The sequence below is a fragment of the Trichechus manatus genome, unplaced genomic scaffold, assembly GCF_000243295.1.
Source record: "Trichechus manatus latirostris isolate Lorelei unplaced genomic scaffold, TriManLat1.0 scaffold00172, whole genome shotgun sequence".
NCBI lineage: Eukaryota > Metazoa > Chordata > Mammalia > Sirenia > Trichechidae > Trichechus > Trichechus manatus.
In genome coordinates, this window is record NW_004444108.1 from 3342622 (window position 1) to 3355524 (window position 12903).

A 12903-nucleotide genomic window follows, 5' to 3' on the forward strand; every position below is an offset into this window, starting at 1 on the left:
ATGATAGCAAGTCTTTGAAGTAATCTGAGCTCAGCAGAACAGGTGAGATTTATTTTACATTTTCAAACGTATGTTCTAGAATACGTACCAAAATCCAGTGATTATTCTTCCCCAATATATTTCCACAAATCTACTCATAGGTACAGGTTCCTGCAAGGTGCAAAAGATTTGTGCTTGTCTACTAACCTAAAGGTTGGCAGTTTGAACCCACCATAGAAGAAAGGCCTGGTCATCTGGTTCCGTGAAGATTATAACAAAGAAAACCCCATGGAACAGTTCTGCTCTTTGATGCTTAGGGGCCTGCCATGAATCGACTTGATGGCATTTTTTTTTTTTTTAAATCATAGGTGCACATCACATATTGTAGCTCCGACATTTATAATCATAAATCTAGGTTTGGAACAGTTTTCCACCTGGCAGTGGGGGAAGAAAAGGGCACTTCACTTCAAAAGCCATCTTTGATCTTAGAGAGACCAAAGCACCACATATCAAAGAGATAGGAGGCAGCCATAAGCCCAGATCACTGATTCCTGGCACAGAGGATGGATTCCTCCACCCAATTGGAACCATAATTCAGTCTAATTGCAAACAGTGTTCACACGTTATCTTCTAAAACCAAGGATTTCCGTACAAAGCTGAAGACAAGTCAGTTGTGCGTTTTGAATGTTGCTTACGAGTTGACAGTTGAAATTCTGCCTTTCCCTGTGTTATCTCTCCCCACATTTAGCTCTCAGGTAAGTAATGTTTGCATAAACTAGGTGAGTTCTACTTTTTAAAAATACGTGCTTTATTTTATTTTATTTTATTTTTTTTGGTGGGATAAGGAGAATGGGGAAGAATACATTTTTTAGGTTTCTAAAACAAAAAAAAAACAAAAAAAAAACCCATTGCCATTGAGCCAATTCTGACTTATAGCGACCCTTCAGGTCAGAGTAGAACTGCCCCATAGGGTTTCCAAGGAGCCGCTGCTGGATTTGAACTGCCAACCTTTTGGTTAGCAGCCAAACATTTAACCACTGTGCCACCAGGGCCCCATTAGGTTTCTAAAGCACTCTTAACTTAGGAAAAAATAAACAAGAAACTGATCAATAAGATGTGAGGCAGATCATTAAAAAAAAAAAAATCTCAAAAATAGATGTTCAAAAAATAGTGTGGTATAGTAGCAAGACCATAACGTTTGGGTTCAGCCAGAATTGGGCTGTGAAACATGGACTCTTCTACTTATTAACTGGTAACTTGAGCGAGTAACTCTCAGAGCCTCAGTTTCATCAAATTCCTTACAAGCACCAAATTCCTATCTCAAAGGGGTGGATGAGGATTAAAACATGGTTTGTAGTGCAGACACACCTGCAAGAATCCTGATTCCTTTCACAATGTGTGAAAAGCCAAACTCTTCAAAATGGCTCCAGTATTCTTTTGGTTTTTCTCTAGAACTAATAAAAACTGGAAAACAGCTGTATCCTCTGAGAGCTGATGTATGCACGATATGAAAAACATCATCTCAATTGTTTATAGATTGTTAAAACAATAATTTATAGGCAAGCTGGCTCAAGGCTGCTGCAAAAACTGTTAGTTTTGCTTCATTATATATAAAATCTCTTGGATAAACTTTAGCTCAAAGTCCACAGAACAGTGCTCTGCTCTGTTCTGAGGTATTTTGTGTACTTTGATTTTTCTAGAGAACACTATGAAGTAGTTCCTCTGACTATGAAAGTGACCTCACTGGCACAAACCAAATGTCAAGCCATGTTGGAATATTCGTACAAGGAGGGAGAGGCCACGGGGCATGTTTTATCTGTTGCCAGACTTTTTCCCCCTTCTTCACATGAGTGCATGGATCATTAAAAATGCATCTGCCACAAATGTGGGATTCCTTGGAAGAAAATTTGATGCTGACCAGCTAGTTAATTCTTGGGAGCTCCAGTCCAGCAGATGAGCATTTAGATGCCAATGACAGCAACCACATCTTTCCAACCACGATAATTAAGTGTCCCCCAGTGAACAGAATCTAATGTCTTGGTGAAACAGCAACATAGAGCCTCCAGGGTTACAAAGGAAAGGGAGTTAAGAGGAGAATGAGGGATGGCAACATTTACCCAAGATTGGGTGAGGTGAGTCTAGTAAGTTACCAAACTAAAAGAGTTTCCACCCTTCCCCACCTCAGTCCTCTCATATTTTTGAAGAATGTTTGGTCAATAAGTTCCCTAGGTCTCTCTATCATCCCTGTTAGATGCCCATTTGTATTCTAACTCGGTTTTGTTTGTTGTTTTGAATGTCAAACATTCCTGTGGCTTGGGGTAGACAATCTTTGCTTGGATGCTTATGTTGCTTATTTCCAAATATTATAGGTAACTTATTTAGTGAACTGAAGTTTTGCGTAAACATACGTCTTCTAGATTGTGTTGAAACAATAATTTAATTTTGATGTGTCACAATTTAAACCATCAGATGATGGAGTAGAAAAGGACTTCAGAGGTTTTTATATCAGTTTTTTCATTACATAAGAAGCTGAGGGATTAGAATACAGCTTTTCTGATTTAGTATTGCGGTAAACAGCTTTCAAAGATGGCCCTCAATGATCCCTGCTTCCTGGTATTCATGCCCTTGTACAATCCTCTGCCCTTGAGTGTGGGCTGGACCTAGTGATTTGTTAATAGGATATGACAAAAGTGATAGGACACCACTTCTATGCTTAGGTTACAAAAGACTGTGACTTAGTCTTGCTGGATTCTATTGTTTCCTTGGTTTGCACACTTTGCTGAAGCAAGCTGCCATGTTGGAGAGGCCCATGTGGCAAGGAACTGAGGGTGGCCTCTGGCCAACAGCTGACAAGAAACAGGCCATGAAAAACCAAATCTTGTCAACAACTAACCAGTGAGTGAGCATAAAAGCAGATCCTGTCCCAGATGAACCTTAAGATGATTGTGGCCCAAGCCAAGACCTTTATTGCAGGCTTGTGGGTGACCATGGGCCAATACCTTGATTGTAGCCTTATAAGACAGCCTGAAGCAGAGGACCAAGGTAGCTACGCCCAGATTCCTGACCCATAGAAACTGTGGGATAATTGTTTTAAGCTACTAAGTTTTAGAGTAATTTGTTTTGTAACAATAGACAACAATACAAGAAGCATTCTATTTCCAGTTTTAATGACTAAAAGAACTATGGTAATAACTAGATAAAAATTTTGAAAAAAATCATCTTTGGCCTTTTTAGTTTAAAACATAATTGGTGATACCAAAATAAATGTACACTATGATATCAAATAGAGAAAATATTGAAGTTGTCAAAGATTTCATTTACTTGTATCCACAATCAATGCAGAAGTCAATAAATCAGATGATGTTTTACACTGGGCAAATCTGCTTCAAAAGACCTCTTTCAAGTGTTAAAAAGCAAAGATGTCACTTTGAGGATTAAGGTGCACCTGACCCAAGCTATGATGGTATTTTCAATCACCTCAGATGCATGCAGAAGTTGGACAATGAATAAAGAGGACCGAAGAATTGATGCTTTTGAATTATGGTGTTGGCGAAGAATATTGACTCTACCATGGACTGCCAAAAGAATGAACAAATGTGTGTTGAAATAAGTACAGCTAGATGCTCCTTAGAAGCAAGGATGGTGAGACTTCATCTCACATATTTTGGACATGTTATTAGAAGGGACCAGTCTCTGGAAAAGGACATCACGCTTGGTAAAGTAGAGGGCCAGTGAAAAAGAAGACTGTCAATGAGATGGATTGACACAGTGGCTGCCAACGATGGGCTCAGACATAGCAAGGATTGTGAGGATGATGTGGGATGGGGCAGTGTTTCATTCTGTTGTACATAGGGTCACTGTGAGTTGGGACCAACTTGATGGCATCTGACAACAACAAAATGATATCAAAATTTTAAAACAACAATCATCCCCAGATTTATCAGTGATTTACTCTGATGGTTAGGGCGATGAAGGTCTTCATTTTCTTTGTACTTTTATGTATTTTCTAAATTTTCTACAATTAACAAGTGTAGTTTTAAATTCAGAAATTGACAAACACATTATGGAATGTATAAAATGCCCATCCCCAAAACACAGTCAATATAAATCAAAACAGCATACTAAATAAAAGTTCTTCACTGAATTAACTACCTTTCAAATATGGTTTGACAAAAGCAAATGATTCTGATACTGACACATTAAACTGATATTTAAAAGATACATTTTCAGAGGTGTGTGAGTGAAAGAACATATGCACGAAAGCACTGTCTGACATAATTTGAAATATATTTGAGTGATAAGATCAGGGTAAATGCATAGGACCATCTTGTAAGCCACTGTAGTCAAACTGACCAAAAGTCAAGCAGGAAAATCTGAATGTATATCATTCCAGGTATTGGACCTTTTTTGCTTAGGTCACACTGTATGTTTCTGTATCTGAAATAAATGTTTGGGAACCGTTTGATTTGAAAATAGCATACCATGACATAGTGACAGTAACACACCATGTTGAAGAGTTACAACATTTATTCACACATATTGTCAATAAGCTTAAGCAAAAGGTAGAATATTCAAGAGTCTAATTCACGGAAGTCATTTAAGACCCCTATTTGGCAGAAGAGGCAGAAGCAGGACTCTGGTAATTCTCTAGGTGACGAAGAAACTCTCCAGGGGGACACATTATGCATCTTGTAATGGTTGAGGTAAAAAAAAAAAGGGCTAAGTATTAGCTGCCTCAAATCAGACATTTTACTTAGCAAACCAATGTTTACCAAGGTCATTACATTTTTGGAATCAGATAATTTAATGAGACATGAAACACTGGAAAATTAGTCTAGTTATGGAATGAAACATTTACTACACTCCAAAGAAGAGTCTGAAACTATCTTAATATCAAGTTTGCTGCTCTGAGAGATCTGGATGTGGTATGGCTTCCTGAGACAGGCCATGATCATATCCTCTTTGTAAAAAGTTACCATCTTTAGGAAAAAACACTTAGGCCCTGGTGTTGTGGTAAGATGTAGTAGAACGATCATTGGCCTCAGCATAAGAAGATACATATACTCAGTCATTTCCCAGTAATCTAATCCTATACAAATAACTACCTCTCCAGGTTCCTTTATTTATAAAATACAAATAATGTTGTTGGTGTTGTGTGCTGTCAAGTCGGTTTCGACTCATAGCTGCCCCATGTGACAGAGTAAAACTGTTCCATAGGGTTTTCTAGGCTGTAATCTTTATAGGAGCAGATCACCAGGTCTTTCTCCCACAGAGCTGCTGGGTAGGTTCCAACCACCAACCTTCTGGTTAGCAGTTTGGTGGCTACTTATCTTTTATTTCAATGACTGGGTGGGAACCTCATATAAGATGTGTATTTGTGGTAAGAAACCAAAACTGACAGAAATATAAGACATTAAAAAATATATATACATGTTTGGTCATAAGCAACTAAAGCAGCAAAAGGGTTCCCAGGAAATAAAACTCAAAATCCATGATCTGATATGGTACTGTAAAGTCTAAGGTTTACATTTCAAGAACACTTACTTCAAACCTATTGCCCTGAATTCACTGGCCCATTCAAAAGCAGATAAACTCTGTGACCAGACTGTTGACCAGAACATGATCCCTGAATGGTTAATTTAAAAACAAACTTCCTACACTGGATAATCAAAAACATAACCATGCACGTTTTCTACCTGGCTGATCCTCTTTTCAGAAGTGTAATGCCTTTATGGTAACCCATTTTTAACTCGTGCCCACAGCCATATCTAGTAAGTAGCTATCAACCTACTGTACTTCTGAAGCCTGAAACTTCTGCCTTCTTGAAAACCCAGAGTTACACACACACACACCCTTCAGCCTACTTGGGCTTGGAAGCATAACCAACCTTAGCTGTAAGGTAGGCTCTTTCCTCTCTCCCACACTAGGGAGTGGCTATTGCTTCTTTACACAGATTCCCCGATAAGCACAAGAAAAATCAATGACAACTTGAACAGCTGAGACTAGTTTAAGAATCACAAAGATTCATATTCTTGTTACCCTTAGACAATGCCCAAAATATAAGTCACTGTTGGTCATACATCTCTTTCCTTGTGCTTATCCACCCTGCTTTGCGCTACCACCCTGACCCAACCTCCTACCCACAGTGCACCTTCCTCTCAAACCCTTTCCTCTGGGTACCTGTTATGGATTGAATTGTGTTCCCTCAAAAGACAGGTTGAAATCCTAACCCCAATACTTGTTAATGTGACCTTGTTTGGAAATAGGGTCTTTGAAGATGTTATCAGTTAACATGAGGTCATACCAGAGTAGGTTGGGTCCTGATCCTATCTGAATGCTGTCCTTATAAGAAAAACAGAACAAACCCAGAGAGACAGAGAAAACACAGTCATGCGAAGATGCTTCTACAAGCCAGGGAACACCAAGGAACACCAAGGAATGCCCGGGGTTACCAGAACCTGGAAGAGACAAAGATCTTCCTCTAGAGCCATCAGAGAGAACATAACCTGGCCACAGCCCTGAATTCAGATTCCTAGCTTCCAGAACTGTGAGATAACTTGTTTTTTAGAGCCACTTACTTTGTGCTATTTTGTTATGGTAGCCCTAGAAAAATAAGACAGTGCCCTAAAAACTCACCCTGTGTCCTCTGCCTCCTTCTGTTGCTCAAATCCCTTGCCCTTCCTGTTTAGTCTGACTGGATCATTAACTTTCTGTCTCCTCTGTTCCCTCACCAAGCTTCATCCAGTAGATCAGGGTAATTTTAATCCATGGTCTCTAGCCTCAAGGAGGCCTTCACAATGATGCTCACAGTGGAAGTGAGGAGGTAATAGATGGTTATCGTAGCAGAACAAGTGAGAGGCAACAAGAACCAGAACTAGAGTTGTGGCTTTGGGAATGTTGATATGCGGCCCCCCTTCCAGAATTTTTTTGTCAGAGACCAAATAAATGGTATTTGACCACTATCAAATAACCAACAAGACTAGCAGTATCCCTCCCCCCATCAGAATAGTTAACTGGGGCTATAATCACATATAAACACTATCACATTAGGCATACCCCTGCATAACTAGTATCGAAACAGCAAGGAAGCAAAAATTAACTCAAAATCAACCACAGACCTAAACGTTAAATGCAAAACTATGCAACTCTAGAAAGTAAAATAGGAGGAAATCTAGGTCACCTTGGGTTTGGCAATGCATTTTTAGATACACCACCAAAGGCATGATCCATAAAAAAAACTATTGCTAAGTGTGACTTCATTATAATGCAAGACCAAATAAACAGGAAAATGGCAGAGACAACACTCTTTGTAGACAAAGACTTTTCATCAGCCTCGTCAGGAGTTAAACCAGGGAGGATCTCAACAGGTTTGCCAAAAATTTGGCCAAAAAAATTACCAAGATTATTTAAAATATGGATATACACCAATGTTGTTAAAGATAAACCTCACCCTAAGAGAATATTGAGCCTTGAGAAATTAGCTAATGATAAAAGCATATGCAAATAATGTCAGAAGTTAATGTACATACGCTAGAGGTGTTTGCTCAAAAAATTGTTATTGATGGTAATACACCATGAAGAAAGTTTGGGAGCCACTGGCATATAAGTTAGATTCTGAGATGATGGAAACTAAATTTTCTGATCTTTGCCCTGGGGCCAATGCAGCTGTACTTTAAGATTAATAACATTCTAAAAGAACATTTTGTTTTTGTTTGGTGATAACCTTCCAAAACTTAATCACTATTTTATTCTTCTCTCCTGTTACACAGTTTTTAATATCCATTACAATAAAAGTGGGGGTAAACTAATACAAAATTCCTTTGAACACATTTTGCATTGTATGTATTCTTAATTCAGCACATCGGGAGCAGAAGCAAGATGGAAAACTTCCAATTTTTGTTGTCCTTCATACTAACTAGATATTCAATATCTCCAGAGACATGGGAGTTAAATAACCAAGTTGCGCAATTTGCTAAGTCAGATGTTTTAAGTAGTCATATTGACTATTTCCTGCACAAACACCTCGGCCATGACTCTATTCACTTTCAAGCAGATCTTGGTGACCATCAAGTCAATCTCTAACATGACTAAAGGGAACCTAGTTACTAAAAGCACTAAATGAAAAGTCAAAGTCTCCTTGCCTTCTTTGTGGGACTCCAAGGCTTGGTAAAGAGAGGGTCCGTGAAAAAGAGGAAGACCCTCAACGAGATGGATTGACACAATGGCTGCAACAGTGGGCTCAAGCATAGCAATTGTGAGGATGGCGCAGGACCGGGCAGTGTTTCGTTCTGTTGGACACAGGGTGCTATGAGTCGGAACCAACTTGACGGCACCTAACAACACAACAAGGCTAAGTTTACAGCCAGGTGGCAGTGTTATCAGACACACACAGAAGTTGCAGGCACTTGCAAATGTACCGATTGGTGGCATTAGAGCACTCATTTGGCAATGAAGCACATACATTTCAAAACACATTATCAAAAAGTAGGTAATTGCAACCCATTGCAATCTCCCTCGTTGCAAATATACAAAGCAAGTTTTAAAAGGATCAAAATAAGATCTTTTACCAGCTTCCTCTTCCTTCCTATTTTTACAAGTCAATCCTTGATAGTCAATGGGGCACTTCCCAACTCCTTCCATCTATATTTGTCATAAAAGAAACCAGATCTAAGAAATGGCTAGCACCATCAATTTCTGCACTTATATCAAAGGAGAAAACCCCAAAACCAAACCCACTGCCATCGAGTCGATTTCAACTCATAGTGACCCCACAGGATTTCCAAGGCTGTAAATCTCTATGGAAGCTGACTGCCACATCTTTCTCCCACAGAGCTGCTGGCGGTTTTGAACCACCGACCTTTTGGTTAGCAGTCGATTGCTTTAACCACTGAGTCACCAAGGCTCCTTTATTTCAAAAAATGGTATCAGAACGTGACAACCAGTAGTTTTTATTTTTAAGACAAAAAAAGTCAACTCCGTGATCCTAATACTTAGATTAGGATCCAGTCTTTACATTAAGATATCTAGAGTTGAGATTCATTCCATGTCCTATTTTTTAAAGAAAATTTTTTAAAAAAGAAAAAGGATTGTGCACGGGGTGGGGAAAAGGTGTGTCTGCTGCATTGCCTGAAACTTGCAGGACTTTCCAGAAGTTAGAGTGAGGCTATAGGATTAGCTCAAGAGGAAAGAAAGATCACATAGCATGTCAAAGTTTGAAAAGTTCCCCAAGAGACCAAATGCTGATAACTAGGAGTGGTTCCTTAAGACTTCCCTGAAATATCTGAAACCACTTTTTTCAAAAAGCTTATTTTACTACTAAAAGCAAAACCCCTATTTCTTTAACAGGGGCAGTATTCAAACAGGCTGAGATAAAATCATTCCCTTAAATTTGTCTTTGAAGTGGAAATGTGATCATATGCAAAATGCTAAGAGAATAAAACAATTTCAATTGCCTTCTCAGATGGCATGTGTCTAGTTAAAATGCATGAACTATTACATGTGATCTCACAGGTTAGAATTACCTTTTCCATAAAGGGCTCCCAATAAGACCTATGCCTTGGGAAAGAAGGAATTATTATCGCTGAAAAATGGCATCTAATTTATGTCAGTGGAAACTACAGGCTCCTCAATGTTGGCCTCCATTACAAAGGCCAAACAGGAAAAACATAATACTGTCCCCAGGAACTTGGAACACCACCACTGCCATTTGCTAAAGTAAATTTGCAAACTTATGCACAAAGTAGGACCTGTAATGCCCAAAGTAACAATTTACCATACGTTCTAAGTGTATTTGATGCTGTCTTCCTTTATAGGAAAATGTTTTAAATATACACAGGCCAGAAGAATATTATCTTAATAAGATCAGTCATCCCCTGGTTTCAGTTCATGTTTTTTAGATTTATTTATGTGTTAACATTTTCCCCCTTGAATATAAGAGGGTAGGAACCCTCTAGGCCCAGTGCCACCAACAGTGGTTGATACTTATTAAAAATATTTGTAGAACGAGTCATTAACATTGTTATTATAACAAAAAAACCCAAACCTATTGCCATCGAGTTGATTCTAATAGCGACCCCATAGGACAGAGCAGAACTGCCCTATAGGGTTTCCAAGGCTGTAAATCTTTACGGGAGCAGACTGCCACATCTTTCTCCCATGGAACAGCTGGTGAGTTCGAACTGCTGACCTTTCAGTTAGCAGCCAAGCATTTAACCACTGTGCCACTAGGGCTCTATTTTATTATAACTCCCTGTTTTTGATGTGCTCCAAATTTAGCCTGTCATTAGTAAAAATTATATGTAACCTTTATTTAAAACAATCAACAGAAAAAGTTACTTTAAATAATCAGGTATCCATATGTTCAAGTGAATATGTTTTATTAAATGCATACTAATATCTTTCTATATTATGTGAGTATACATAATAAATTAAAATGTATATATATTTATTAAATATAGATATAATACCAGAACATGATTATTTCAGATGAGAAATCAAAATAAACCCATTTTTAAGTATCTTTTGGTCACTTCAAATTGATATTGCTCATAAAAAAATACACTGATTTTTCCCTGGGGGAAAAAAATTAATTCCATAGCAATGTAGTTAAGGGACATGTTTTATTTCATAGCTTTCTGCAAGCACATTTGCTTTGATACAAAATGAGTTCAGTGATACAGGTGCTACTGTCCACTCAAGCAAAAGAAAACCTCACATGTATATGAATGCACTTTATAATTATATTCTTACAGTATAATTGGTCTAATATCCAGGACGCCTCTGATCTTATTTAAAGCAATGGCACAGAAATGTTGCAAGGTACTTGAATATCATAGTGCTGGCAAGTGCTTAAAGTTAACTTCCTGTGAGTTCTCAGTCAGATACTGCTTAAAGAACCGTGTGTGGATGTGTTTGTCTTTTTGCCCTCCATCTTTCAGTTTACATTTAACTCATCTCAAAATAGATTCCTGTGTGTGTTTTGGCTTTTCAGAGTTTCCACAGAAATAAGAAAATGTCATGAGGTATCCTTCATGTTAGCTACCCACGTAGCAATGTAGTTGACAGAGAGGATGTAGACTCACCTGTACGTTCAGTAACTGATTTTAGTGTATGCTCCACACATTACAGTGCAGAAATGTTAGTTCATGTTACACTCTCTTCCCCCTCACATATGATGTGACTTTAACCCCAGAATATCTTACAAAAGAAAATTATACAGGTAAAATAAAAAGACAAATACACAAATAAGGCCATCTGCAGTATTTTAAACTTGCCTCTTACAATATTTCACAATAATTTCTACATCATATTTTACATCTTCCAAATTTAAATAATAAACGCTCAAGGAAGGGCCTTGGTGGAACCAACTGCACTATCTTTTTGCGGACTTGTCCAATCTTCTGGCAGGTGATTTCCTCTGGGGTGTGGGGATTTTGGAAGGCTTGGCTGTGGATGGCCGAGAACCTGCTCGGGGCGTAGGTCTGTGTGTTTGGGGGACAGTCTCCACGTCTGAGCACACGGACTGAATTTCTGAAATGTCAAAGTCTGAAGCATCACTGCCTCGGCGGCTGCTGGCCCTGCTGCCAGCTTTGCTTCCAGCTCGGCTTCCTGGTCGGCTAGGGGTCTTCTTGGGATCTGAGGAGAGAGGGCAGAGATGAGTCACCCTTATTACTGTAACTGATCCTTGAAACCTTATGTCACCTTTCATCTCAACGATTTTCTTGACACCTAGTAGGCACTCCAGAAAATACTTAGTGGATCAATGGGATTAGGATACTATCTGGGGACCACAGAGACACATCCTTCCCAACCTGGCTTTTCCCCATTCCACAGTTCTAAGTAGCCTCACTGTCAGGAGCCATGATATATAAAAAGCTAGATTTACAAACAAAAGGTAAATTTGGGCTTACTTCACTTAAGACAGGATTCCATTTACTGCAAACAGACATGAGGAATGTACCTGTCATTTAAGATTAGGCTTTTCAAAGTTTGGCAGGTTTACCTAGGGATGTGTGCAGTGCAAATGTGGATCAAATACTGAGTGTAAGTTTTGTCCACTGATGAGTAGTTCAAAGCACACAGGAATTCAAAACATAAGACTTGAAACTTTAAGGAAGCTTCATGCTTGCTGAGGTGAGAGCCCCAGAACTTAGGTTCACTATTCTGTGAAGAAATTCGAGAAGCACTGGTGTCGGGCCCAGTGAGGCTGGGTTTTTCCAACCACCCAAAATAGGGTCCAGTACAATCTCCAGGCAGGAAAAAGAGCCGAGACCTGCCAGCCTGTACAGAGAGAGTACTGTTGTATTGTTTGTTCCCTTTCGGTCACTCGCTCATCTTTCTTTGGTATTTTCCAAAAAGGATTTTCTAGCTGCTTGTTCCCATGACTCATTTATCCCTTGTCTTTATTGGAGGAGTAAGGTTACATGTTATTTAAAAAAAAAAACAGCATTATCAATTAGGAGACTTCACTAGTTGGGAAGAAAAGGGGCTTTAATCTTTAGATCATCATATTTCAAAAGCCACTGATGAAAGAAATGGACCACACTCACCGGCAAACTGTGTTCGGACTCTGGAGGCTGCAGTTGTGATCAAGCCACTGTCCTCCCCAGAGTGGAAGCCTTTCCCCGATAAATATCCTGGAAGTCGAAGCTTGCTTCCTTGTATTGGTGTTCCCTGCCATTAACCAGTGAGAAGACATGTCAACATACTGCACCTGTTCCATTGATACCACCTCTTTACAAATAAGTGAACACTTTCTACAAGACCTCCTGAGGAGGGGGAGGGGGAGATAGTTTTCAATTAAATGAGGCATAGACATCTCACTTGCTTTTCTCCTCTAATTTCTTATCCTGGATTCAGAGGAAGCTTTCAAAAGGAAACAAATTCACGGTTGAAGAGAAAACACGTACGCAAAAATGTAGATCC

General features: G+C 39.0%; 1 protein-coding gene across 1 annotated transcript in view; it reads right to left on the reverse strand.

The window, feature by feature from the left end:
* Positions 1-10338: 10338 nt before the first annotated feature.
* DST (dystonin) overlaps positions 10339-12903 on the reverse strand; it is a 515142-nt gene continuing 512577 nt past the window's right edge. The window contains exons 96-97 of the mRNA XM_012558529.2: positions 12528-12651; positions 10339-11613 (exon numbers count right to left, since the gene is read on the reverse strand). Coding sequence (XP_012413983.1) covers positions 11351-11613; positions 12528-12651 — 387 coding nt within the window. The 3' untranslated portion in view covers positions 10339-11350. The remainder of the gene's footprint in view (positions 11614-12527; positions 12652-12903) is intronic.